Genomic DNA, 27137 nt, shown 5'->3' on the forward strand with positions numbered 1-27137 from the left:
AAAATCTTTAAAAAAAAAGATGAAGATATCAATGACTGTAATAGATATAGGAGAAAAACCAATGACTACCTCTTTAGATGCAGGAAAAAGTTTAAATGCAATACTCATTTGTTTAAAAAAAAAAACACACGCAACGAACAAACCAACTTCAGCAAGCACTGGATTGGAGAGTACTGTCTTGGCCTGACAATGGGTATTTAGCAAACAGAATTTTTTAAAAACCTATGGTAAACATTACTCAATGCTGGAACATTAAGAGCATCTTAATGTTAGAATTGATCAATCAGTGGGAAGTGATGGACTATTTAACAATTGGACTATTAGCCACATAAAACAAAATACAATTAGGCCTTCCACATACCAAACACAAAAATAAATTCTGAGAGTTTAAGTGGAAAATGTAGAAAGCACAACTTTGCAATGTTTAGATTTCAAGAAAAAACTTTTATACGAGAAACCAAAAAGGGCAATCAAACAGGAAAAACTTGATACATTTACATATATTAACATTTGAAATTTGTGTGCATTTAAAGAGTATTTAAGAATAAAGAAAAGCCACCACTTCGGAGGAGCTACTTGTAATACATATAAACCACAAAGGACTAGTATACATGCAACAAAAAGAACCACTCCACATCAGAAAAAAGAAATCACTCAGTGGAAAAATGAGCAAAAATGACCCAAAAAAATGACATTTTGCTGAAGAAGAAAACTAAATGGCCAATAAATATACAAATGATTATCATCTTAACTAGAAATGAGGGAAAAAGCAAGTTAAACCCATAGTGATATATGGTTTCAGATGTCTCAGATTGCAGATTGACAAAAACTAATGCCTGATGACATGAAGCACTGGTACAGAACAAGACAAGAACTCTCTTATGTTGCTTCCGGGAGTCTAAGCTGATATAATCATTTTGGAAAAGCACTGAATACATTTGAAGATATACATATCCTACAACCCAGCAAATCCACTTTTAGATTTATATTAAAGAGCAACTTTTGCATGCTAAAGATGGCCAATATACAAGAATAGTATATGTTACACTGTTTTGTACTGTTAATGGTTAATGATTAGAAACATCTATATAGAAAAACATAGTATATTTTTACAAAGAAATACTCTATACCTGTGAAAAATGATTTGAGTGAAATGGATGAGTCTCAAAAGCACGATATATTGACCGTGAAAAGTACTTTGAAGAATATGAATAGTAGGCTGTTATTTCTGTGATGTTTAAATATATGCAAAACAAAATCATACACTATTTAGGGATATGTTTATCTTTAGCAAAAATATAGTAACATATATGGAAATGATTAAACCAATTTCAGGTGGTCGTGACTGGGGAAGAAAAAAGTTAAAGGGACAAGGGCTTCAATTTTTATATACAATGTTCTTTATAGGTCTATAACTTTCTGTCATTATCTAAAATCTTCTGTAAGCCTGGAATATATTTTTGGAGGTCATTCTTTTGCTTGGTAAGAATCAAAAATACTTCTCTTTTAATACCAAATATCTTTGAAGCCTCAAGCTAGCTGAACATCAAAAGTTAAGTCTAGTTCCAGAATTTTATTTATTTATTTTCAAGATTTTACTCATTTACTTGAGAGAGAGAGCAAGAGAGAGAGCACAAGCAGGGAAGAGGAAGAGGCAGGCTCCCTGCTGAGCAAGTAGTCCTATGTGGGGCTCGATCCCAGAACCCTGGGATCATGACCTGAGCCGAAGGCAGATGCTTAACTGACTGAGCCACCCAGGCGCCCCTAGTTCCAGAATTTTAAAACAAAAAATAAGGTCCTCTACACAGGAGAATTATGTTAGGGACTACGTGGGGGATTTGAATCCAGCCCAACTTCCCAGCCTGCCCTGTGCGGTTGTCTTTTTAAGTGCTAGCAGCTTTACCTTAGGAGTTCTCTTTTCAGAGGTAAGAGACAGGAGCAAACTTGGTGGTCTGCGCTCTTGGGTGAAGAGCAAGGTAAGGACCTTGCCATTTCCCCTTACACTTCTGACTTTAGTTTGTTCTTCTAAATGTTCCCACTTATTTCAGGAAAAACTTAATACATAACTTAATAATGGGCCATTCAAGGCTATGCTAAAGAAGTCTCAGTGAAGCTTCTCTATATCATATATTAACATGGTTTCCTTACATAAACTGGATATTAGAGCCTGTATAAAATTAAAGTAGCATTAGAACTTGAGAAAGTTAAGGAGGGTCCAGTTTAGTCAAATGGACAGGCCATTCGTCCTGCAGATTGTGCTCCTGCCCACTTGGACCTCGTAAGAAGCGCTCTCATCTTGACTCTCTGGTCAGAGCACAGCAAACACACTATCGGGCAGCATTAACAATACATGAAGTCTCCTTAATTTAAAATTTCAGTGTGGAAAGAACTGAAATGTGAGTTGTTAACTCCAAACAATACAGAATGGTTCCTCTTTTCTGGAAATGATACAAAAGGCCTTGAGCAACTTAAGATCCATTCTCCTGAGCACCCTAACACAGATCCCTGTGGCAGGAAGGGAGAATTAAAAGACCCCCTCCCATGAGATTTCTGTCCTAGATGCATATAAGCTACTTCAGTCATACTGGAAACAGAAGACTATAAACATAATATTAAAAAATTAAATTTCCCTAGGTCTCCTGGATAAGCGCAACATGTGAGAATATAAACTGTGGTCCTATAAAGCCCGTTTCTGGAAATGGGCTCAACCTACAATATCAGTGCCAGAATGCATTCAAACCATACAAAGGGGACTATCCCAAATCATCCTCAAAAAAAAAAAAAAAAATCAAAAAACAAAAAACCCAACACCCAAATAGCAAAATTCAAGCTAGCATGGTAATTTCTTCTCCTTATAAAGACATCTTTAACAGATTTTTATCTTTCATATTAAGTTTTCCAGGAAAAATACCTACAGTGATTGGAAATTGCTGTGATGTTTCATCTTGGCCGGTCTGAGGGCCAGCTATGGCGGAAAGAATGAGCACAAGGCTTAGAGAAAACCTGAGCATGGCCGATCATTGAACACCTGGGAGCCTACTTTACTTGTTTGTCAAATGGTGGTAATACTACTTGCAACTCACGAAGCACGCGGTAAGGTTAACAGGAGAGTTTAGGTAGGCGTTTGCTTAGAACAGCATCTGGGCCACAATGGGTGCATGACACATCTCATTTTATGTGGGGAGCCTAAAATCTCTAAATGTGGGGGGAATAGCTAAGCTGCCATCCTCAAGACTAGATCTGCAATATGACCCAGGCAGTTTCCAGCCTGAGGCGCAAGTTGGCTGGGGATTTGATCTGCACCTTCCCGCCACGGCTTCCAGCCGGCTGAGTCACCAGGACGGCGTGCCACCCCGGAACGCAGCTGGAAAGCTGAAGTCATGGAAGTTACACCCGAGGCAACTGCAACCGAGTGAAGCCACCTAAGAATGCAGGTGGAGAGGAGCCAGAGAGAGATTTTGCAATGGAGCGGATGATATACTCTGAGGGAGAGGAATTGCAATAATTAATCTTGGCCATCCCAGGCCCCCAGGGGCTGCCCCAGAAACCCATCTGGTTAAAGCCTCCCTCGCCAGGATGTCTGAGACAGGAACTCCATTTCACTGAAATGTGGGGTACTAAGAGTTACCATTTATGGAGACAATACCGTGTGGCAATTATTTTATGTGAAATGGTTCTTTTAACCCTATGACGTCTTGCACAAAGTTCCATTATTCTCCCCTTTATAGGGGAGGAAATGGAGGCCAGAGGAGTCACACTGGGGAGACAGCAGAGCTGAGCATTTAAACAAGCCCATGAGGCCAGACCCCCCAGTGTGGACCAATGTCTTAGAGAAAGTTCAAGAGGAAGGAATACATTTCATCTCATTTTATGAGGCCAGCAGTACTCTGGTGTACAACCATTCTGGAAGACAGCTTGGCAATTTCTTAAAAAGCTAAACATGCCCCTACCATAGGACTCGGCCATATCGTTTCTAGATATTTAACCAACAAGAAATGAAAGCACACTTCCATACCAAGACTTACAAACAAATGTTCACAGCCAAAATTTGGAAACAACTCAATGTCCACTAGCAGGTAAACAGATAAACTGTGGTATATTTATACAATGGAATACTAGTCAGCAATAAAAAGGAATGAAGTACTTAAACGTACAACAAAATGAATGGATTTCAAAACAGTTATGCTAACTGAAAGAAGTCAACCCTTCCCTGGGAGTGCATACAGTGTGATTACATAAAACTCTAAAAAATGTAAACTAATCTATAATGACAGAAAGCAGACCCGTGGTTGCTTGGGATGGGAAGCAGCAGCCATAATCACAAAAGGGCATGAGAAAATGTCTGGGCTGATGGATATTTGCATTATCCCGACTGTGACAATGGTTTCACTGGCATATACGTATGTCAAAACTTTGGCTCAGCTTTTTTATGTCAATTATGCTGCAAAAGCTATTTAAACACACAACACCCCTTTTGGTAAGTTGGAGTTAAGTAAAAGTCTTATCTGTAAAAGAAGATCTTCAACATTTTTTATTTAAAAAATTATCTCTGGTGATACAGTAACAAAAGTCAGACTAAGTTCACAAATCATCTGATATTTGAAATGATCACTTAACTCACAAGTAGATGATTTAATATGAAGATACAGAGGTCAAAGAACAGTAATAAAATGGCAATTCAACAATGCACAACAGTGAGGTTGTCCTCACAACCTGCCTATGAAATTGGGGGTCCCCCAATCTAATCACAGGAGAAGAGGTAACTCTGGGTTATGCCTAGCTATAAAAGGCATGTGCTTGCCCTGAAATGAGGAAATGTCCAAATCTTCTTTCACACTTTGGGGCTACGAATCAGCTCTCAAGATGAAATGAGCAAGCCCCAAGAAACAGGTAACCTTTCTCCATGAACACTGCTACGATCCTGGAGACCTCTGCCATCAAAGATGGGGACATGGGTTTAAGGGTTCCTTTTGCTTTCCCTTCTCCAGGCTGTCACACATGGCTTCAGCACAGGCCCGAGTTTCTCAGACACGGAGGGGAAGAGCAGAGTGCATACAGCATGCCACGGAGACTGGTCCCACGTGCAGCCTCACGTGACTATGCTCACTTACGTGCAGGGCATGAGACCATTCCTCTAGGCCTAGCTGGCATCGTGCTTTGACCTGTCCCCTGTCCCCTTCTGCAGGCCCTGACCCCAGGCTCACAGCAGTTCTTGCCAGTTCGTTCTTACTTTCTACCCCTCTGTCCAAGACTAAATGAGTCTGCCAGCCAGGAGGCCAGTCTTCCTGTCACAGCTCCAGGACCAACCCAATGTGGCTTCGTAATTAAACTCTTCTCCTGGCAGCTTCCAAAATATGGATTGCCACCAGCACCTCCTGTGCCATGGCTTCCTGGCCTTGCTGGCCCAGACCGAGGTCCATCCTCCCTGACTTCTATCTTCCTCTCCTCTCCAGGCCAACTTACACCTCCCATGCCTGCCTACCCCTTCTCTAAACACCGAATCTCTTCCAAACACAGTTCTCCAGCTCAGGATCATGTTTCGAAGACAGATGGGGACTCTATTTTCTTTTAAATTTCCCTCATTTAAATGGGCTTGCTCATCTCATCATGAGAGCCGTCAAACCTGGGATAAAATGCAACAGGTCTTACATTGGTGACTCAGTTTCCCAGACCTCTTACGAGAGGTGTCCCTCACCAGGACAGAGCACCTATGCTGGGCTCTCCACTTTGATGGCCTCTCTCTAGCTCTTCTATGAAATTTCATTTTCTTCACAAATTTACTGCAATGGAAACTCTCTATTTGCTGATAGTTTGCTTATCTTCTCTTTCTGACGCTAGAGTGTGAGCCCAGTGAAGCCAGGAGCAGGGTCTGATTAAATCAATGCTAGATTCCCTTGCTGGCAGAGGTGGTCCGTCGTGAGCGCTGAATAAATATTTACTGAATGAAATTCAGGAGTCACTGTGTGTGTATGAGTCTGTGCAGCCCCCAATGGCTAGGATTCCGGATGTCACTGGCTACCCTGGTTTTGCACTGGCACTGTACTAAGATTGGAGAGTGAGAAAGGGTGTGGGTGTGGGTTCTATCTAAATATCTTGCTATCTGTCTACACACACATACTCTTTCTCACAATCAACCCAGGAAGAAAGTCAGCCTCTCCCATTATCATAGTAAAGCTTATTTACTTATGGCTGGGCTTTGTAGGAAGCGGTGGGGGAAATGGGACAAGGGACCCAGGAGGACATTTTCCGAGTGAGAAATCTCTTCCTCGTTCTTACCCTTTTTCACTCTGTAATCTTTGTACAAGGCTAGTGCAACACCACGGTGGCCAGTGATAACCGGAAACCTGGTCATGAGGGGCTGACCCACCAGGAGCAGGTGCACAGAAGGGGGACGGCTCAGGGGCTCAGTGTGCAGCTGTCTGCCGCTCTGTGGGTGTAGCTGCTCCATCCGCACTTTGGTGGGGAGTGATGTTTGCATTTCCTTGTTATAAATCGCACCTAACCCTAAGTGTTACACACACTGTTCTTGCTTCCCAACGGAATTACGAAACATACCCTTTAAGGTTGCTGTGCTTACCTTTTATATAAACAAGGATGAGAGAATTGTCTAATTAAAAAAAAAAAATCTATTCTAATCCCACTTTCCAAAGGAAGAAAACAGGATTCTGTGAGGTTAAACCTGGCCAGGCATCTGTTCGCCTATTCATTTGACAAAGAGGTATGGGGCAGGGCAGTGAACAGGAGCTGGGGAGCCTCATGCGGGAGACACAGAAATGGCTGCCGCCCAACAGCACTGAAGCAGCAGCAGTCGTCCTACAGGAGAAGGCAAGGGACGGGAGATCAGCACCAAGGGCTTTCTGCCTTGCAAAAAGAAAAATGGTCTCTTTCTCAGTCATGTGAACATGGTTCCCATAGAGCACAGTCCTGCTTGTCTTAATGATTTTCCCCAAATCTTATAATAAAATGGCCAGTCTAGGAAAGTCAGCCATCCTGATCCCATGGCTTTGGGGGACCCAAGTTCATTCCCATAGACTACCGCAGATTTGTGAGCCCCATTTTGGAAACAAAAGGATAAATACATAATGATTTGAAGGGTCAAGAACTGAAATAGAGGTATATGAACCCACAGAGACGTTACAACTCATTCTGTCTGAGGAAGTCAGAGGAGTTTTACAGGACAGATGTCATCTACGTGGCTCTTGGAGGCCAAAAAGGAATCAAGTGAATGAATAAAGGAGAGGTTAGTCAAAGAACAAACAAATTTGAAGGAAGGGGCCTCAGGAGAGCCTGGTATGCTCATGGTGGCATCTCCAGGGGGTTGAAGTGCAGTGAGGACGGGGGACATGATGGCTGATGAAGCTGGAAGGTGCACGCAGGACCCAAATGTGAGAGATCCTATCGGTGATGTTAATCATTCTGGGCTTCCCTGACAGGCGGGGGGCGGGGGGAATCATTCAAGGTTTCTAAGCAAGAAAAGCCACCTGCTCAGATCTGCATTTCAGAAGGACATTTATGGCTCAACAGCTAGTCCAGGCATGACCTAGATCTTGAACTAAATCTCTGTAGTAGGAATGGTGAGGAGTCGGCCCCAGAACACATATGGGAGAAAGAGTCTCTAGCGTCTGCTGAGGATTTGGAGTCCTCCTGCAGGACAGAGGGCTGAAGGTCTCCCAAGACCCCAGGTCACCACATGAAGCTGCCGTCAGGGAGCCAGACCTACTGCAAACTCGCTCGGCCACTGTACCGGCGCTTCTCCTCACCTGTGCTTGGGACGTAACATAGCTGGTTAATCAGGACCACCCCGAGCCTCACAGGAACTCAGTGCAACAAGACTGCTTTCAGCACTTAGCGACAGGCAAATAGGAAGTCCACACGGTAAAAGGAGAACACAACTTCTTTGAATGGTAGGGACTCAGTCCACATTGGTGCCTTTTATTTCCTATTGGCAGTTATGGACTGGGTGTCATTAATTGTGATCACATAATAAGGCAACATCTTTTATTCAGTTTTATGAGCAATTCAGGGTTTTCTCAGTGATGTTCGAGGTTTATTTTTTTTAAATCTACTTTGACAGGGAGCCTGAGTGGCTCAGTTGCTTAAGTGTCTACCTTGGGCTCAGGTCATGATCCCAGGGTCCTGGGATCGAGCCCTGCATCGAGCTCCCTGCTCAGCGGAGAGTCTGCTTCTCCCTCTCCCTCTGCTGCTCCCCCTGCTTGTGCTCTCATGCGTGCCCCCTCTCTCTCTCTCAAATAAATATTTTTTAAAAACCTACTTTGAGCAATTTAAATTGAAAATTAAAAAAAAAAAAACTTTAAAGCCCCACTGTACAGTGGGCCTCTTGACTCTACTAACACAATTTTTAACATGATCTATATGGTACTTTGTTCATAGATCAAGTGATGGAACATAGCCAGCAAGTATTTGAGATCCAGAAAAACACATGAATCATATATTTGGAGAAAGCAGTGGTTTGAAGACCAAACAAGTAAAACCTCAAGGTACATGTAGGTACTAGTGAAGGCAAGAAGTGATAAAACCCAAAGCTGACCAGAGCAAGAGAACACAAGCACGCGGATCCACGCTGAACAGAGCCAACGTGGAGGAGGAAATCAGGCTGAGGAAGATTCAGGTATCAGCAAGTTACACTCAGGGCAACAGTCAAAAGGTCTGCCAGGCAGGTAATAAATAGAAGAGCTAAAGTTACTGAAAGGCAGAAAATGCATGGAAACAGACATCTTCATTCCGAGGAAGAAGCTGCCACACCAATGGTGGAGACAGGCATTGAAGGGGGTCACAGGAAGTGAAATCCCACAAGGGGGAGCCTGACTCGGGAGAAGTCACAGATCAACACAGCAGGCTCCCATTCCCCTAGTCCTCGCTGCTCCGTCCCGGGCTCCCCAAATACCCCTCATTCTCTATTCCATATGTCAACCACCATTTAAAAAAACACAAAACCACACAATAGCAGATGACAAAAATAATGGGACTGTTTCTAGGTGGCCCATGATACATTCCTACTGTGAAGACAACCGACTGAATGGTAAAGACAAGAACTGGGAGGAAGGAGAGCTCCTGACAGCCTCAGAGAAGGCAGGAGACGGGAGATGCTCCTAAGGGAACAGTTTGAACACAGACCCACGCACAAATCTGTGTTCCTGTCGGTGTAGGACAAATTGGTAGGGAAATGATGGATTATTCAAAAAATGGTATGCAAACAAGCGACAATATTTAAGGTGGATCTCTGCCTCATGTTAAGTGCCAAAATAACTTCCGGATAGATACGATATTTCAATGTGAAAATTGTAGCTCGAAATTCTAGAAGCAAGCATGGGAGAAAAGGCTTTCCTGTTGGGGAACACAAAACCAGAAGACAAAAAAGATTAATACGTTTAACTCATAAAATATAAATTTTTCTGCATGGCAAAACCACCAGAAATGAAGTAAAAAGACCAATGATTGAGAAAAATAATTGCTGCTCTTATCACAGCCTATAAATTACCTCTACACTTGGGTAAGAACTCAATGACCATGAACCAAACATTCACAGAAAAGGAAATATTAAAGGCTTAGGAAGTATGAGAACATGCTCAATCACATTTAAATTTTACTGACATGTAAAATTCTTCACTACCAGGTGAGCAATGGTTGAGATGTTGAATGATCCTTTTGCAGGGGGATGGGCAAACAAGCTCTCTCACACTATGGTTGACACTCAAAACTGGTACAATCTTCATGAAGAGCAATTTGACAAAAATTAAAATGCATCAACAACTGACTTACTAAATCTATTTCTAGGAACTTATCCTATGGATAACCACACACATGTAATGTGACACATGGGTAATGATTACACAGCAGTGTCACTGGTCACAGCAAAACACGGGGGCCCATCAATATGGAACTGGGTACAGGAAGAGAAAAAAGTATGACGCAGCCATTAAAAAGAATCCAATAAGTACTGTGGTGGGAAGGACCAAGATATATTTTTTAAGTGAAAAAGCAGAATGCAGAATAGTCTGTATAGTATATGACTATTTGTGTAAAGATTATGAAGCATGTATACGCTTCTGTGAACATCAAAGGTCTCTAGAAGCATACCTAAGAAATTGCCAGGAATAGCTGCTTCTGGGGAGGGAGCTTCACTTTCACTGTACAGACCTTCCCACCTTCTAAATGCTACACGGTGTATGCGTAAAGCCCATATAAAAATAATATTTAAAGTTGCATCCTTTACTCATCCCTTATTATCCATTATTACTCCAATGGAGGTGCCATTACTTATATGTGGGTTTACTGTTGTCCAGGAAGTAGGAAAAACTCTGCTGGGACAACTATACAGGACAGATAATTCCCAAATTTTCTAAAGGCTCCTGATATGCATCTATAAAACGGGCAGGTGACCGTCATTTCCAGTAACCAACGGTACTGTTGTAAGGGGAAGAGAGAACACAACCATTGCTTAAGGCACATCCTGCTCCTTCAGGTTTCAGCTCCTGAGTGCACAAAGCAGGCGCCCCTGCCCCCTGAAATCTGGGCCCGGGGTTCTTCCAGTGCGCTCCCACTGAGCGCTCAGTGTGTTCACCGGCTAATGCCCCCTTTCGTGGTATAAGCTGGGCCTCATTATCAGAGAACTTCCCAGGCCCAGCGCCAAGACTAATGGCCTCAAAGTACCTTCAGCCCCAGGCACCGGACTTCCAACCCCCTCACAGTCACCCAGGAACTGCAATCACCACACCAAACAAGCACCTGGCCGCCATTTCTGAAAAGGCCCACAAGATGGAGATGTCACTGCAGGAATGGGAAGAGAACGCGCCCTGCCCTCCCCAACTTCCCAGACACGTTTGCTCTGGTGTAATAATCGTTGCTTGTTTGTCTCATTTGAATACTCAACATGAATGGTTCAAATAATCTTGTAGTTTTTTCTTTAAAATATATTTAGAACGTTTCCATTCAAAAAGCACACTTTCAAAACTGAAGCATTTAGAAAGTCTGCTTTCATGAAACACTTGCATCTTGCATCCCTGAAGTCCTGTGCAAATAGTTCTGGTTTTCTTATTTTCTTTTGTTTTGGCATCACTCGACTTCCAATTTCATGGAAATTAATGTTACGTTGTTTCTGAAAGAGAGCCCTATAAATGAAGCTGTAATAGGAGATGTGGAGATGGATTCATTTTAATACCCTTGCCTTGGCTTAATTCTGTATATTGTTTCTTCTAGGTCAATTTATCATTGCAAATTTGATTAACGTCCAATATACGAGTATGCTTGGGAAAAACATGGAAAACTCTAAGCTCACAATGATGCCTGGTGGTATTTGGGCCGGTTGTAAGTGGCCCAACATGCCTGAAGGGGTGTTTTGGCCGGCCTAATTCTCCTAGGACTTCAGGGAAAGGAGTCTTACTTCCAAATCAAGGGAATAGAGTTCTAGATCTTTCCAGTACTGCACAGCACCCTGATAAGCTGTTTATTCGTCAGGAGTGTGTTAACAGAAGATGTGGTTTCTCACTGCAAAAATGCAACTATTCTTCTTAATACTTGAACGTCTTTCCTGAGTTTTTTGTTTTGGTTTCAATAATTATGGGTATGTAAAACATCTCAATAATCTTACAGATTCTACTGAAGTATATACCTCAGTAAAAACAATCATATACCTTAATAGGGCAGGAAATCGTCGTAAATGTGAACAGATTATGAGTGACATCCAAGACTCATTAAATATATAGTATCAAACTATATATTATAATAAATACAACTGACATTGTACATTTGGGTGATGGTATACAAATATGAGTTGGAGCTGGGGGCCCTCCTTCTCTCTTTTTTTTTTTTTTTTTGTAGTCACCCAATATAAGCCAGCAAGGTTAGAGTAAAACATGGTGGCACAGACAGGCCTGGGGACTTGCTGGTCTTAATAATGAAGCGGCACATCTGATGTTTCAAATAATTCATCACATGGTTTTGCAAAGCCATAGACGGTGATAGTTGGGGAAAAAAAACATGCAAATGTAAAGGAAGTGATAAACTCTTTGAAGCTTTACTTGCTAGTGGATACAGTAGATGGTACAGGTAAAGAACTTCTGTGGCAGAGGGTGCTGTAAGAGAGAACAGATGACTTAGGAGAGGAAAGGACCCTGTTACTGGTTTCTCTGGTCACCAGGTCTCAGTAGGCTGCCTGAAGGGATTTCGTGCCAGTATGTACTTCAAGCCAAGGACCACTGAGTCCACCTCTCTGTGCGCCGCCCCCCCCCCAACATCTCCCTGGGTGTCATACAGACTCCTCATGCCTTGCATACCCCAGGCTGAATATCTCCACCTTCTATTTGCTTTTCTTCTAGTAACTTCTGTCTCAGTTCCTAGTTTCTAACATCCTCATGTTCCAGCAAGCCTGAACCCTCACTCACTCTGCTACCCCTGCTCCCACCCTCCTCCAAGTCTGCCCAAACCCACTGTACCTCTCAAGTGGCCACTGCCCTTCCTGGGCATGGTCAACTCTCTCGGACTCAGAGGCATCTTCTGGCAGCCCCTGCCCCGTGGCCTCAACCCGTGGACTCCATTTATGGGTGTGTCAGAGCACCTCACCAACTGCTTCAAAACCCTAACAGCTCCTGAGGTCTCAGGATGAAGACGAGCCCCATCCCCAAGCACTCTGGGATCCAGCCCCACCCTTCCTCTTTTAATCCTCATCCCCGCCCCACCCCGGGCCCCAGGAGACATGCAGCCAGACCAAGCAGGGAAGGAGACACAGGCAGGAGTCTTTCCAGAGGACTCCCCAGCTCAAACCTGGAACTGGGCTTCCAGGGGATGGAAGGAGGCAGAGGCTGGGGCTTCCCCTTTAAGACCTAGGGGAAATTTCCCCTAAAGCCCAGGGCTTTGGACACCTGCAAACTTCCCATCCTTATAACTCGTCAACTTCAGGGTTCTCCACACTGTTCCCCAGCCAACAAGTAGGTAATTCACCTGATCCTTCAACTAGTGTTACCACCAGCTCTGCCATAGCCAGGCCCCAGGTACTATGGGGGACACAGCAATGAATGGGCCCTGGTCCTTGTTCCCAAGTTGCTGTCCACCTAGCAGGTACAAGACGTGAGATGTAATATCAGAAACACTCTAATATTCCTGACTTTGGCCTCAAATCCCACATCCCTTAAGACAAAGATCCTCTTCATCAGTGACCTCTCTGGGACCAGAAGTGATCCCAGCTGATCCAAGAAGAGGTTCCCCAGGGTGAAGGACAGAGTGTCTTCAACCTAATCAACTTGTTATCTTATTGCCAAGGCCTAACAAAGTCCAAATATGCCCAGCCCAGGGCCATGCTGGGCTGTGGAACCTGAGATTTTGACAGAGTGGAGCTTACATGACACCTTGGAAATTAACGTGATGGGTTAAATAGCTTATTGGACAGCCCCTCTTCCTGGGGCTGTAAAGTGTTGCCTGCTGTCCATCCCAACCAAACCTCGAGTCACCAGCCATGCTCAGCAAAACACACTTCAGAATACACAGATGATGATCAGAGTACGGAATACAGGTTGAGTTTGCTTTAAATTCATGATTTGAGGCAAATGATCTTGGGGAATTGCTCTTGTCTAGATTTCTGATCAGTCATGAGCCGCTGGGTGTTCTATCTTAATCACATATTGTCACTTCCCACTGGACCCACATGGTGGGGTTCACACTTTCATGGGTACCTTTCATGGGTACCTTTTCATTGGCTCATCAAAACCACCCTCTAAGGTAAGAGTTGGCATAAGTGGCATTTCACCCTCAGGGATTAAATAACTTTGCAGTGAGCATTTTGGAACCCTAGCCAGTCTTCTCTAACTCAGCACTCTTGCCCTATAAGGGTAACTGTTTTTAATTGTTCTAAAATTACAGGTCTTACCTTTTCCTTGTAAACACATCCTTGTGCAATCACTCGCTTCCAGAAGTAATAATTAGTTAATTTCTAGTGGTCTAATACTCTTGCCAAGTTACATTCCTTCCATGGACCAGTGCAATTCTTTTCTCTTCTGGTAGGTCCTGGATTAATTACCAAGGTACTGACCTTTATGGGCCCACTATCTCCTGATTTATATGGAATTAATCATTCAAAGGTAAAAACTGATGTGTATAGGACCAAATACAGACCTTACACAAAATCTAGAACGGTTTCTCATAGGTCAATCAAAGCATTCACATTTAAATATTTGGGAACAAATTTTTATACTTTCTATGGAAAGTCTGTAGGCAGATGAGGCAATAGTAACAAATATCACCTCTAATAAAATATTTACTTTGTAGGTAGTGTGAAAGAGAAGATATTCTTGCCCCTGGACTCTATTATATAGAGGAAAATACCTCAGATTCTGCTTTTTATTTATACTTTTCCTTTAGTCCCTCAATCAAACGGATTTCCTTCACTGGACAACAGTGAAGCGATCAGCATGCTTATAAAACCTACCTTTCCAGCCTGGCCTCCTGTGGGGGTGAGAGAGATGACGTGGGGGTGGTGGGCACAGCAGATCCAGAAGGTCTTGAGTGATAAGAGGTGTTGCCAAGGCTGTTGTATCTAAATAGTGTCAAAGTTTAAGGTGGGGAAGAGGGTGGAAGGACAGAGAAATGAGTACAAGTCAGTAAATGAAAAACATTTATCAAACTATCTTCATTTTTGCAAGAAAAACAGGCTTGGAAATGTTAATACCATTAGTGATTATTCTAACTTAAAGAGATTTACTAATTGCTTTGTTTTGATTACTTCTCATTTAGAGAGGTTTCCCAAAGGCCAACCCTGTTAGGCAGCAGGATTTATGATAAAGGGTTTAAATAAAGCCGTCATCTTTCCTTGTTAAATGTACGTTAAAATTCTTTGCTAACAAAAAATCCAAATTATTTTCATTTGAATCTATGAAGATTCTTCATGCCTCTCATGGTGCTACAACTAGTGTTAAATCCATCAAAGATCTGTAGAAAATACCAAATGATTAGCTAAACCAACATCTTATTAAAAATTCTCCAAATCAATGCCATTCATTAAATGCAATCTTGTCACGTGACCAATGACCAAGGAGAAAATGTCCTCAGATCTTCTGAACCGATCTACTGACCAGAGGTACACGGATGCACGATTTCAGCCAGTATTTCTTTTTTTTTTTGTATTTTATTTTTTTGATTTTTTTATTATAATATTTTTTATTATATTATGTTAGTCATATCCCTGGTTTTTGATGTAAAGTTCGATGATTCACTAGTTGCGTATAACAATATTTCTTTTGAACCAAGAGTACAGCCACCGGGTTTAAATGAGCCTTTATCATTTCCCAGTCATCTCTGACAAGTTTCAGGATTTGTTAAATTCTAGAGTTTTCTGTTTTTCAGAATAGCTGTCCTTTAGCAGTTTGCACTTAGCTATCATCACTGTGTATTCCCAGAAAACAAATCATCCCCTGAAGCCCTTGTGGGGGGGGGGGTGGAGAGCCGACACCCATGATTAGTTACAAATAATGAGATTCAGCGAGTTCTGCCTCTCAACCTAGTCAGCCACAAGGCAGGGCCAACTCCTTCCCCTAAACTAGCAGGGGACACTGTGTGTGGGTGTGTGGGACCCCCTGGGTCACTATGATATAAGCGTACAAAGACCTTCCTACACACAGTGAATCCAGTCCAAGCGCCCATCAACAGAAATCAGCATGAATCATTTTGGGAAGCAACTTAACTTCAAATGTGGATATCTTTTCACAGAAGCAAGCCTACTTTTGGGAAGCTAACATAATCTTATGATTATTTACATATTGAAAATGTCATGCATGGCAATACTCACTGGAACATTACTAAGATCATGGTGGAAAAGCTGGAAATTACCCAAGTAGGTAACAACGCAAGAATGGCTAAAAATTGTGATCTGTTATTTATCAATGGAATATTATGCAATCATTAAAAATGATTGCCAATTCTGTACAGGATAGCAGGGGAAATGTTTATATACAGGCTGAAGCAAAACATCAGAATATTTATACCAAGTTAGATTACAACTGTATAAAAATATTCTCAAAGATCAAAAGCTTTGTATAGAAAAAAATTAAGAACAGGTCATCTATTTTAAAAAGTGGAATATAGACATACATTTTCCATTTGACTTCATAGATTAATTATAACGGGAAATAAAATATTTATATTATCCCAAATCCATCCTGTGCTAAGTCTGGTCTGCTCAGCTACTGCTCCTCTTGTGTATTTGGTGTCACACGTCAGGCCCGTGCTTAGTACCCAGGCATGCCACCAGGCAGATGACGGCTCAGATCACACAATCTTACTCTACCGGCCTCCTCAGTTAGCACAACACCTTCATGGGACTTGGTTTCTGGGCTTTCCTTTTCTTTTCTCTTTAAAAACCCACCATGCTACATGTCTAACCGGTTAACTGCTTCTCCATGTGAGGGTTGGTTTGACTTTTCGAGAGTGCTCCCAAACCACAGGGCATGGAGAAGGCAGAGAAGCAAAGGATGAGAAGAACATACAAAGAAAGGAGCGGCAGAGAAAGGAGAAAGCAGCTCAGGAGCGGAGAAGAGGGAGAGAAGTGGGCAGAGAGCACTGTGACGTGGGTAGGGAAGGAGGCTACCGTCAGGAGCTGAGTCCTCAGGGAGCCGGGGCCCCTGTGCTCAGGCTTCAGCCCTGCATCTCCCAGCCGCCTGGACACCCAGCTTGTTACTCCACGCAAGCGTCTAAAACAATGCCCTTCCCACCAAAAGTGGGCATCTTGGAGAATGTTTTAACAGGATTACTTTACTAAAATTGAGTTTAAATGGCCTGATGGAAATAAAAACAAGCATAACGCATATTCCCCCTGCTTTGGTTTTTCTAATGGCTGAGCAATTAATTCGAATACCTCACAGTCTGTTCAGTTTTGCTTCTCAATTTCAGCCCAACGAACTAGATCATACGACTCACTCAGTCCACTATACTTTTTTTTTTTCCTTTGGTACTTTCCACGGACTAACTGGTTGGTATCTACTAGAACTGGTTCAATGGCAGTCAACCACTGAGCTGTACAGACTCCATGAAAACCACAGTCAGTGAACATCAGAAAATTAACAGGTACAAACAATATTTATACAGCATTCAAATTCCTGTCAGACAAAAGATTAATAATTATAAAAAATTCTCAGTTAACTATAAGGCAATCCTATGCACAAGCATGAAGCTGTTTTTCTTAATTTATGTGTATACTCATCCCAGCGATGTGTTTCTATTACTCCCATCCCCCAGGACTATAAGCAAGTAGCGACAACCAAGTGGGAAGGACCTGGGCCCAGGAAAGCCTCAACAGAGGCTGTGAGACCATCACCAGAAAGTCCAGAGTCACCCTCATGGGCTAACACCACCCTGCTGGCGAAGATGAGGTTGCCCAGTTATTTTTATTCCAGTCAAACGTACAGCTCTTAACTTGCACATAGATACTGTTCTCGGAGGGCCTAAGAGCCGTGTTGGAGGCGCTCCATAAAAATCATGTGAGAGATCCAGCGAGCCCACAGTGTGAGACCCAGAGGAGACTCCTAGAAAACCTGCAGTTTGGAGGTGCTCACGGTGGAGTTCACACACTCCTGCAGGCATATAAAGCCACCCTGGAAACAAGAGGAAATGAGCTTCAGAGCCCCAGGCTCTGTATCTGCTCTTTTCTTAAAATGGGTCTGCCTATGGCCTCTCCGAGGGTCTCCAAGTTCTCCTCTCCTGCCTCCCCTCCCAAGACTGCCTTCCGCATTTGGGGGAAAAAAGCAACACCCTCACTCAGGCCAAATCAGCGTGGGGCACTGCTTTGAGCGTCAACAGCTCCAGGGTGCCGGGCAAAGGAGTAGTGCGGGCAATTCTTGAGGGAATCCCTTAAGAAATGCTGAAGAAGGAGAAGGCACTACCTTATCCAGGAGTAAACTCAGAGCCAGGCCTCCCCCACTTTCTTTATCTACCTGCCCACCTGCCTATGAATTGTGTCTAAATGGAATTAAAGTAATAAAATAAGCATAATGCGCTTTTCCCTCCATTGGTTTTTCAAATACCTGAGCAATTAGTCCAAATACCTCACAGTCTGTGCAGTTTTGCTTCTCAGTTCTAGAAGTGAGGTGGTTGTCACAGGGACATGTGCATATTTGAATTGAAACATGAAGTCAGACTTTTTCTGACAGAAATTCAGTCTCATTCGTCTGAGGACAGGCTTTGCCAATCAGGCATATGTAGGTGTTTCCCAGAATTTAATTGCTTAAATCTGAAACCCCAAGGTTTTGACAAAAAGGAATTTAAAGCACATATATAATAAACAAATGACGTCTTTTACAGCTTTTTAAACTCCTAACAAAAAACTTTAGACAGGCTATTTAAAACTTTGAGGGAAGTATGGGGCACCTGGGTGGCTCAGTTGGTTAAGCCTCTGACTCTTGGTTTCGGCTCAGGTCATGATCTCATGGGTCATGTAGGGCTCCACACTCAGAGAACAGTCTGCTTGAGATTCTCTCCCTCTGCCCCTCCCCAGCACCACGTGCATACTCGTGCTCTTTCACTGTTTCTAAATAAATAAATCTTAAATTAAAAAAAAAAACAAACTTTGAGGGAAGTTTCAAAAAATTCTTAGGTCATATGTAAGCAGAAAGGTTGATGGTCACAGTTCTAGATTAATTCTTCTATTAGACGGTGTGTCTGACACCTGCTGCAACTGGTCCTATTTGTGGTGTGAAAGAGCTGTTCTTCAGGTCTGGGTCCCATAAGCCTTCATTCAAATCAAGGCCTAACTTCTTGCTGGGCACCCAGGCCGAGGGTCCCCCAAACACAGGCTCTGGCAAAAGCATTTTGTTGACAAGGACTTGCCCTAAGAACCCCTGGTGGGGAGCGTCTGGGGTTCAGGCCTGGTATTTGGAGCTGCTGTGTAGATGGCCCCAGGCAGGAGAGAGACAGACTGCCTAAAAGAGAGGCCTGCACAACCTACAAGTTAGAACCAGAACCTGGAGCAGGATGCTTGGGGCAGAAACCACTCCCCACTTCCCTGGGTCTCTGTGCTTTAGCTTCCTCATTGTAAATAAGGGTTGGTAACAGAACCTACCTCTTAGCATTAATATTTTAAGATGTTAATTTCATAGCAAGTATAGGGCCCAGCTCATAATATACAAGTGTTATCAATGATTATTACTCTAAGATAGGAGCAGTCATCAGTATTACCAATCATTGATTTTGGACAATTGGTTGCTCAAAATATTCAAACCCTCTGTCCCCCTTTCCCCACCCTGCAGAGAACTCCTAACCCAGGCAATAGTAAGGGCAGGCACACGGGCACGCAACAGGCACCTGCTAAAATTTCCTTGTGCAGTTCTGATTTACACACCTCCCTTCCTCTGCTCCTCTCTTCAATTTTTACAAGAATTATCACATTGCTCATACTTAAACAATGTACTTGCATCAATGCCTGTGAAGGGATTCAAACCACAATTGCTTGCCATCTCATGGGGAGCTATGAGCAATCTTTGAAAGAAAAACGCATACATTAGAATAGAAAGAGAAAGCAACAGAAAAGGAAGAGAAAATAAAGACAACCCACCTATTAGATGAGAAAGACCACAAGTTGTAAGGTTCAGAGGCTGAATACGTGCTCAAAAGGAGAGAATCAGAGGGACTGTTAAAGGAAGGAAAATCCCACTCAAAACACTGCATGGAAAGGGGGCAGGACACTTCACTATATCCTGCAGGTCCCACACCACACAGGTAGGTGCAAGATGTAAAGATTTTGTCAAACCATGCATATTTTTAAAAACCTATGCTTAAAAATCCATTTTTAGTAATTGTATTATAGCAGAAGAGCTCCTTGATTCAAACAGATGACAATTTTCTTCTGCCTCTTGCCTAAATGCTGGTAGTTAGTGGTTAAGGAGTTAGTTTACGCCACAACTGCCCTCTGCTTGGACTGGAATCCACACAAACAAAGCAGAAGGCAAGCCCGAAGGTACAGTCAACATGCTGTGTCCCCTTCCCTGGATGAAGCTCACACAGGCCTCCCAGGAGGCGGGATCTACCTGCTTTCCTTCTGGGACTCGGCCTCCTTTTCCTTGGCGGACAAGGGCGAGTCTTCAAAGTCATAGGAGAAGAGGTGGAAAGGGCTGTGGGGCACATAGGGCAGCTTTCCTATGGTCGGTGATGCCTTCGGGGGACCAGGTGCAGTGGAGGAGGGCCGGGAGGTAGGGGCAGGGGTCAGGGGCGGTGACAGGAGGGCAGGCCCAGAGGACCCGCTGCACAAGGGACTCCCCATCGCAGTGCTGGCTGGAAGCTGTTTTCCCTGCAAGGTGGCACTGGAGAGGGCTGAGGTCTCGGGAGCAGCATCCTTTCTGGCGGGGCTCTGCTCCGAGGCAGGCCTGGCCTCCCTGCTGAGCCAGCAGGGAGGAAGGGAAGCAGGGGAAGGAAAGGGAAGTAAAGGTTAGGAAAGAGAAAAAGACACAGAAACCCCACTACTGTTATGGCCATTTAACTCCAGAATCCAGCTGTTTCTCGAACTGCAGCATGGAAGCCCACCACCAGAAGCTTTGGTTTGCCCAACAATCCTGGTGCCCTGGGCTTGTCAATCTGGGAGGCAAGGCTTGCCAAACGCAAGGACACATCTCTGCAAACCAGTCTGGCCTCTGGGCTTTCGGAGGCTTTCGTGTGGGGAGTTAATGGAGCTCCCCCTACGGCTCTTCTTCAATAGCTCCCCAGCCTCCCCAGTTTCTCCCCACTGATTGTACTGGGACCTGAATTTCCACGATTTGAATTTCATTTCTTTCTCTCGGTCAAAATCAAGTTCTGTCCTTCACCTAAAAAGCCCAGCCTGGAGGAAGAAGTATCCCCCAAGCCTCAGCGTTTAGGTCCCTATTTTCAGGTGCTTCCTCAAAAGCAGGTATGGAAAAGGACAAAGGAGAAGAGATGCCAGCAAGGAATGGAAAGAGCCATGAAAGAGGGACTGGCACACTCAAGTCAGATTTTGCCCGCCTCACACTTTCCCCACAACCCACATCTACGACTAAGCCCTAGACATCTGGACTCCTTCAGACAGCCCAATTCTGCCACAGTTGTAAACTTTTTCCGTCTTCACAAGACTGCATTTGGACTACTTCAATCTTTGGAGGTACCCTCTTCTAAACGACAGTCTCTGTTCAACTATGCATTTTTCAAACCATTTTTCTTCTCCCGGAGAACTTGACGCCCAGCCATGCCCATCGTCCTTCTTCCAGAATTTGACTCCCAGCCATGCCCATTCGAGAATGGGACGTGATCTGTTTTCTTTTCTACCTCAAATTGGGAGCTCCCTCTGTATAGAAGGGCAGGGACAGAGTAGTTCTCCTGGCCGGATGAGGGGACGGCAGGAGACCTCGCCGCAGTGCTCAGCGCAGGCCCGGAGCCCGTGACATGCACACAGAAAGAGCAGCCAGCAAGCAGGTCACGCAGGGGAAGACACGAACCCAGCAGAAGCAAGCAGCATCTTTCTCGCCACTTTAAGGTCTGAGTGGATTACACCAAGAAATAAATACATCCACGTCAAGGTTAATGAGTGCCTTAGTCACTGTCAAGATCAAGCCCCAGTGTTAAATATGCACCACTTTATTTCCTAAAACTGGAAAGCTTAACTGTAGTTTGATCAAGGACGCCTCCAGCATCGGGTCGTACAGAGAAAAGCCCTGACAGAGCAATCCGCCACCATCTACCCGTGGAAATAACAACCCTATGTAAAGACAGCACGACATCAAGAGGGATGCCTTGAAGGTTGCCCTTTCTAGCCAGATTCTTCCATCCGGTCCGAGGTGCTGTACCATGAGAATAGCCGAGGGCGGATGGGTTTGTGTGGGTGGGACAGATCACCCACATGTAAGCACGTATGGAGCCATACCAGCATATACATTGAGGGTCTCCAGGATCTCCTGTGGCAGATTTTCAACCTAAGGTGGGACTATCAACCAAACTCCCTCCCTCCCCAGAGCACCCCTGAGTATCATTACCCCCAGGCATGGCAGTTCCCCCTAGGTGACGGGCTCTGGCTAATGACAACTTTCTCCCCCTGCATTCTGACATGGGTGGCTCACTCTTTGTGACCAGGTCATTCTTTTCTTCTCTCCACACCTGCACCCTGCTGGCTTCTTCCCAGACACTTCCAAAGCAGGGAAACAATCACTAGTTTGTCGGATCAGAGAGGAATCCATGACCCCTGGGAATGGCGGGTGTCTCAGCAGGTGAAACGGACCCCTTTTTCGTGCACTGGTGGCCTGCAGAAAGAGGCCAAGCAGCAAGGAATCACACTAATTTTGAAGTTCGTAAGAAAGAGGTTTCACCCTAATTTATCTACGAGCTTTTTGATTTTGCTTATTTGTGGAAAAACTAAAAATGTTAATTTGCAGTGGTAATCAGTGAAACGAAAAATATTTCAACTTTTGAATTACTTTTGAATGTTAGAAAATGAAATTACTGGTGATCAAATTTTTATCTTTTAAAAACACATCATGTGGGGAAAATACCTATAAAATTAAAAAATATCGGCAAGATGCCTCTGTTAACGTTGCCTGAAGACAGAAAGAACGCATACTTGAAAAGTATGAGCAGAGGACAATAAATTCCCTCAAAAGGCTGTAGAATCATGGTACATTTTTCTGTGCTGCATGGGGTGAAAAGTACTCCTGTCCATTTGGATAAAAAACAAACCTGCATCATAAACACAATAGTTACCCACACACTTTAGCAACTATTATGTTGGTAAAATCAATAGGAGGAAGGGGACACATGGTATTATCCTTCCTACAACACTGGAAGAGTTAATAACATTTTCCGAGCAGACACGAACGTCCTTCTAGCCAGTGTCAATCTAAGCCAGCGCGCTAGTGAGGGAGGGAACAGCAGGGAGAAAACCAGTTACGTGATTTTTTTTCTATAAAGCGTGGTCAGGAAGGGACGGTGCAGTTCTCTAATGAGCACGTGCTCAGCTATTTCTACAAAACCAGTCACTCTGGGGCTCTGTGCTCAGGGTACAGCCTGCCAGTGGGAGCCAGTGAGGAAGGGAGATTCCCGAAAGGTGGCTGCGAACTGTGGATTAGGAAGGAACCGGGCTATTAGTGGGAGCCTGGGAGGGTCCAGGCTCAGTACCTGTCCTTGCCCTGACAGGGGGCATCGTCCTCTCTCTCTTCCTCTGAATTGGGCTCCGTGACTGGCTGCTCCTCTTCCTCCTCCTCCTCTTCCCTGAGACAAGGCCAGGAAAGAGAAATGCACAGACACGAGATGGAAAAGCAAGATAAGCATTACAAACAGGAAGATGAAGCAGAAAACAGAACACAACACAACGCTCCAGCTGGCTGAAATGAACAGAACACACTCAGTGTGTTAGGAGAGAGGAGGCAGTTCTGAGATGAGGCAAGTTTAAATGTGGGTAGAGATACAATAACCCAGCGCAGGCCAAGATTCTCTGTCAGGTTGGCTGGATGCCCCCGCCCTGCACCCCTCCCCCCACCACGCGGTTCAGAGCAGCTGCTGGCCTTGGGCAGGCCCCTGACGTGGTTGGCCCCCTCCACACAGAATCAGGCAGTGAGTGTTCCCGGCGGTGTCCAGCTCCTGCAGAAAGCACAGAGTCCTCACTGCACTCCCCCCCGTCCCCGGGGTTAGAAACCACTGAGTGTCAGGCCAATCTGAAACCTACCTCCATGGAGGGCACGGTTTTTACATTCTACTCCCTCGTCCCTAGGGAACTTGGGGCAGGGGGCTGATCTGCTCCCACTTCGAGGGTGGACACGTGGTCCTGGTGGAGTCAACAGTGTCACCCCTGGGATTTCCCCTGGTGCCTTCCGGGATCCGTAACTGGAAGGATACCCCAACTGCGTAGCTACAAGCGGAGGAAGGCTGCCTGTCACGAACGCCGAGCCAAGAAAAGCACAGTTGGGCGGGGGCGGTGCAGGTAGACATCCAGGACGATTCTAGTACTTGGACCCAGTACTTTGGAAGCTCTACCCTAGCCTTTCACTAACGGAAGATAATAAATTCTCACTTGCACTTAAGACAGTTTAATTTGGGTTTTGTCCTTGCAGCTACATGAGTACAGACTTTGATAACCAAATCATTACCCTCCTTTGGGCTCTGAGCCCTGTCAACACCTGACTCATGTCACTCTCTACATGGAACACCTACCCCAGGGCCTGTGGACCTCTCCATCACTTGTGTTCTTGAACTCCAGTGACCTTCACCTTCTTTCACTTCGCCCCTCACACCCTGGACCTCACCGTCACACAGAACCTGTCTACCTCGGAAAACGTACGTTCAAACTTCCTACCCCACCGCCGGCCACAAACCCTCACTCACCCCCATCTCTCATTCCTCTCCTCCCACCAGAACCCCACTGCCATCTCCTCGTGTCCACCCTCTACCTTCTCAACGCGGCCAGCTCCTTCTTGCCTTCAGTCCTCACGAATCCACCTTTCCCCACCCCAGGCATCATTTTGCCAGGATCTTTAACTCTTTTGCCCCCTCCGTCCTTCACTTGTGTTTTCTCTTTTTACTGAAGTATAAAATACATTCAGAAAAGTACACAAATCACTGACGTTTCACAAAATAATCACATCCCTATAACCAGTATTCCCTTAATGCTCCCTTCCAATTGCTTCCCTCCCGTACCTCGCCTCAAATAGCGGAGATCAGCCTGGCCGGTTCTTCTTCTGTCTAGAAGGAACCACATCCAGCTTCTTTTGTTCAATAGAACATTGGTGAGACTCATCTTCGTTGTTATATGCCCTTGAAGAGCACTCATTCCCGTTGTTATGTAATACTTCCTTGTATGAATAGACCACAGTTTAGTTACCCATTCTACTGCTGATGATTACCAGTCACTTTTCAGTTTGGGGTTATTCTGAGTGGGGTTATTATGAGCATTGCAGTATATGTCTTTCATTGAATATGTGTATATATTACTAGGCAGTATGTATCTAGGAATAGCATGTCTGGGTCATTGATGCTTGGGTTCATCTTTGTTAGAGACTGTTAAACAGTTTTTTAAAATGTACATTCCCATAAGTAGTATATGAACATCCTGGCTGTCCCACATCCTTGCCAAGATTTGGCTTTTTCCTCTATTTCATTTTAGTCATCTGTTTGTAGTGACATTTCACTGTGGTTTTAGTTTGCCTTCCCCGATGACTAGTGAAGCCAGGCACTTTTGTCATACTTCTAAGTGTCCTCCAGATAGATATTCTCTTTTTGAAGTTTAAGTACTTTGCCCATTATTCGAAACCCAGTGTGTTTTTCTTTTTGATTTGTAGAAGTTCTTTATATAATTTGGGTACAGGTCCTTTGTCATACTTAATATGTTGCAAGAATCTTTTCCTTCTCTGTGGGTTGCCTTTGGATTCACTTCATGGTGTCTTTTAATAAATGAAAGTTCTTAATCTTAATGAAGTCCATTTATCTTTCTTCTTTGATAGTGCCCTTTTTGTGTCCTGTTTTAAAATGTTTTGCTTACACCAAGGTCTTAAAGGTATTCTTTTGTGTATCCCCCTAAAAGCTCATTACCTTTGTTTATATTTGCAACTCATCCAGAATTAATTTTTGTACATCACGTGCAATAGGTGTTTAGACATATTATTCCTCTATATGGGTATACGACTGGCCCAGAATCATTTAGTAAAAAGGTCATTCTTTTCTCCACTTCAGTGTCATCATTATCATAAATCAGGTAAATATCTGTGGGTTTTGGGACTTTTTCTTACCAAAGGTGAATTTTTTTTTTTATCTGTGAATACCTTGCTATCTTACTTACTATAGTTTTATGACAGATCTTGACATTGTATAGTGTTAAGTCCTTAGCCCTTTGCACTTCTATGAGAATTTTGAATCAGCCTATCAATGTCCATAAAAACCCTGCTGGACTATTTGGGATTACACTAAATTCATAGACAAATTTGCAGAACTGACATCTACGTACTGAGTCTTTCAAACCATGGTATGGTATAGTCTTTATTTAGCTCTAATCTTATTCCAACCTTCTTTAATATCCCCTAATAGTGTGGTAATTTTTCAGAAGAGATCCTACATATCTTTTGTTAAATTTATTTCTGGTATAAATTTTGATGCTACATTACATTTATCAATTTCTAAACTTCATTTTCTATTTGTTGATGGTATAATCTTTTAAAAAATCTACCTTGTGTCTAGCAACTTTTCCAAATTTATTGACTGTAATACTTCTTATATAGATTCTTTAGACTTCCTCTGTAGACAATCATATCTGTAAGTAATGACAGTTGTTTATTGCTTTCAAATTCTCACGCCTTTCTTGCCTTATTACACTGGCTATGAACTCCAATAAGATGTTAAATTGAAGTGATGAATTTAAGTATCCCTTTGTTTTTCCAAATATCAGGGGAATCTATGAGGTTTGCCATAGTTTTGTGTGGATATTCTTTACCAGATTAAAGTTTCCTTATTTGCCAAGAATTTTTATCATAAACGAATATTAAATTCTGTCAAATTTTTTTCCATTTGAAAGAATAAGTGTATGATTTTCCCCTTTCTCTATTAACAATGAATTACAAGGACTGCTTTTTTTAAAATATTAAACCAAACTTTATACCAGGAATAAACTCTATTTTGTGGTATTATTCTTTTTATATATAGCTGGGTTCTATTTGTTAATATCTTATGAATTTTTTTTACATACACCTTCTGCAAAAATTGGCTGTAATTTCTCTTTCTTATCATGTATTTGTCAGATTTTGGAGTCAAAGTTATGCAAGCCTCATAAAAAATTAGGTAGAGCAGAGAGGGAGACAACTGTGAAACTAAGGAAGAGGAAGGGGTCTGAAAAAGATGAAAGCACACTTGGCTGAACTTGGTGACTGATTAGATGGGGCAGAAAAGGGAGAGAGAAGCATTGGCAATACCCAATGATGACATGCCCCACACCTGGATGGAAGGGTGCCTCTGTCACAAACAAGGAGGCCAGTGGAACGGGGAGGCCAGCATTCCTTCTGTAATGCCACCAGACACACACCCACACACCTCATCTGTCCTTCTCAGCCTGGTACAGCTTTTACTCACAAGTCACCCCTTATCAGCCTTCGTCTTCTTTTCTCCCACCTGCTCCAACAGCAGCCCAGATAAAAACTGTTCCCTCAACCTTCAGTCTGATGCCACCC

At 43.6% G+C, this 27137-nt stretch overlaps 1 protein-coding gene across 22 annotated transcripts in view; it reads right to left on the reverse strand.

The window, feature by feature from the left end:
* Positions 1–27137, reverse strand: part of FHOD3 (formin homology 2 domain containing 3) — a 450733-nt gene that overhangs the window by 94446 nt on the left and 329150 nt on the right. For 8 of the 22 annotated variants that reach the window (XM_087869862.1, XM_045777865.2, XM_045777866.2 and 5 more), the window contains 4 exons: positions 23107–23199; positions 20022–20369; positions 19550–19624; positions 14438–14545 (listed from right to left, as the gene is read on the reverse strand). The exons of 2 other annotated variants lie outside the window; for them this stretch is intronic. In XM_087869862.1, coding sequence (XP_087725988.1) covers positions 14438–14545; positions 19550–19624; positions 20022–20369; positions 23107–23199 — 624 coding nt within the window. The remainder of the gene's footprint in view (positions 1–14437; positions 14546–19549; positions 19625–20021; positions 20370–23106; positions 23200–27137) is intronic. 12 more of the 22 variants (XM_045777874.2, XM_045777875.2, XM_045777873.2 and 9 more) reach the window with 6 other exon arrangements.

The sequence above is a fragment of the Ursus americanus genome, chromosome 19 (genome assembly GCF_024610735.1).
Source record: "Ursus americanus isolate L20-20 chromosome 19, mUrsAme1.1.p, whole genome shotgun sequence".
Taxonomy (NCBI): Eukaryota; Metazoa; Chordata; class Mammalia; order Carnivora; family Ursidae; genus Ursus; species Ursus americanus.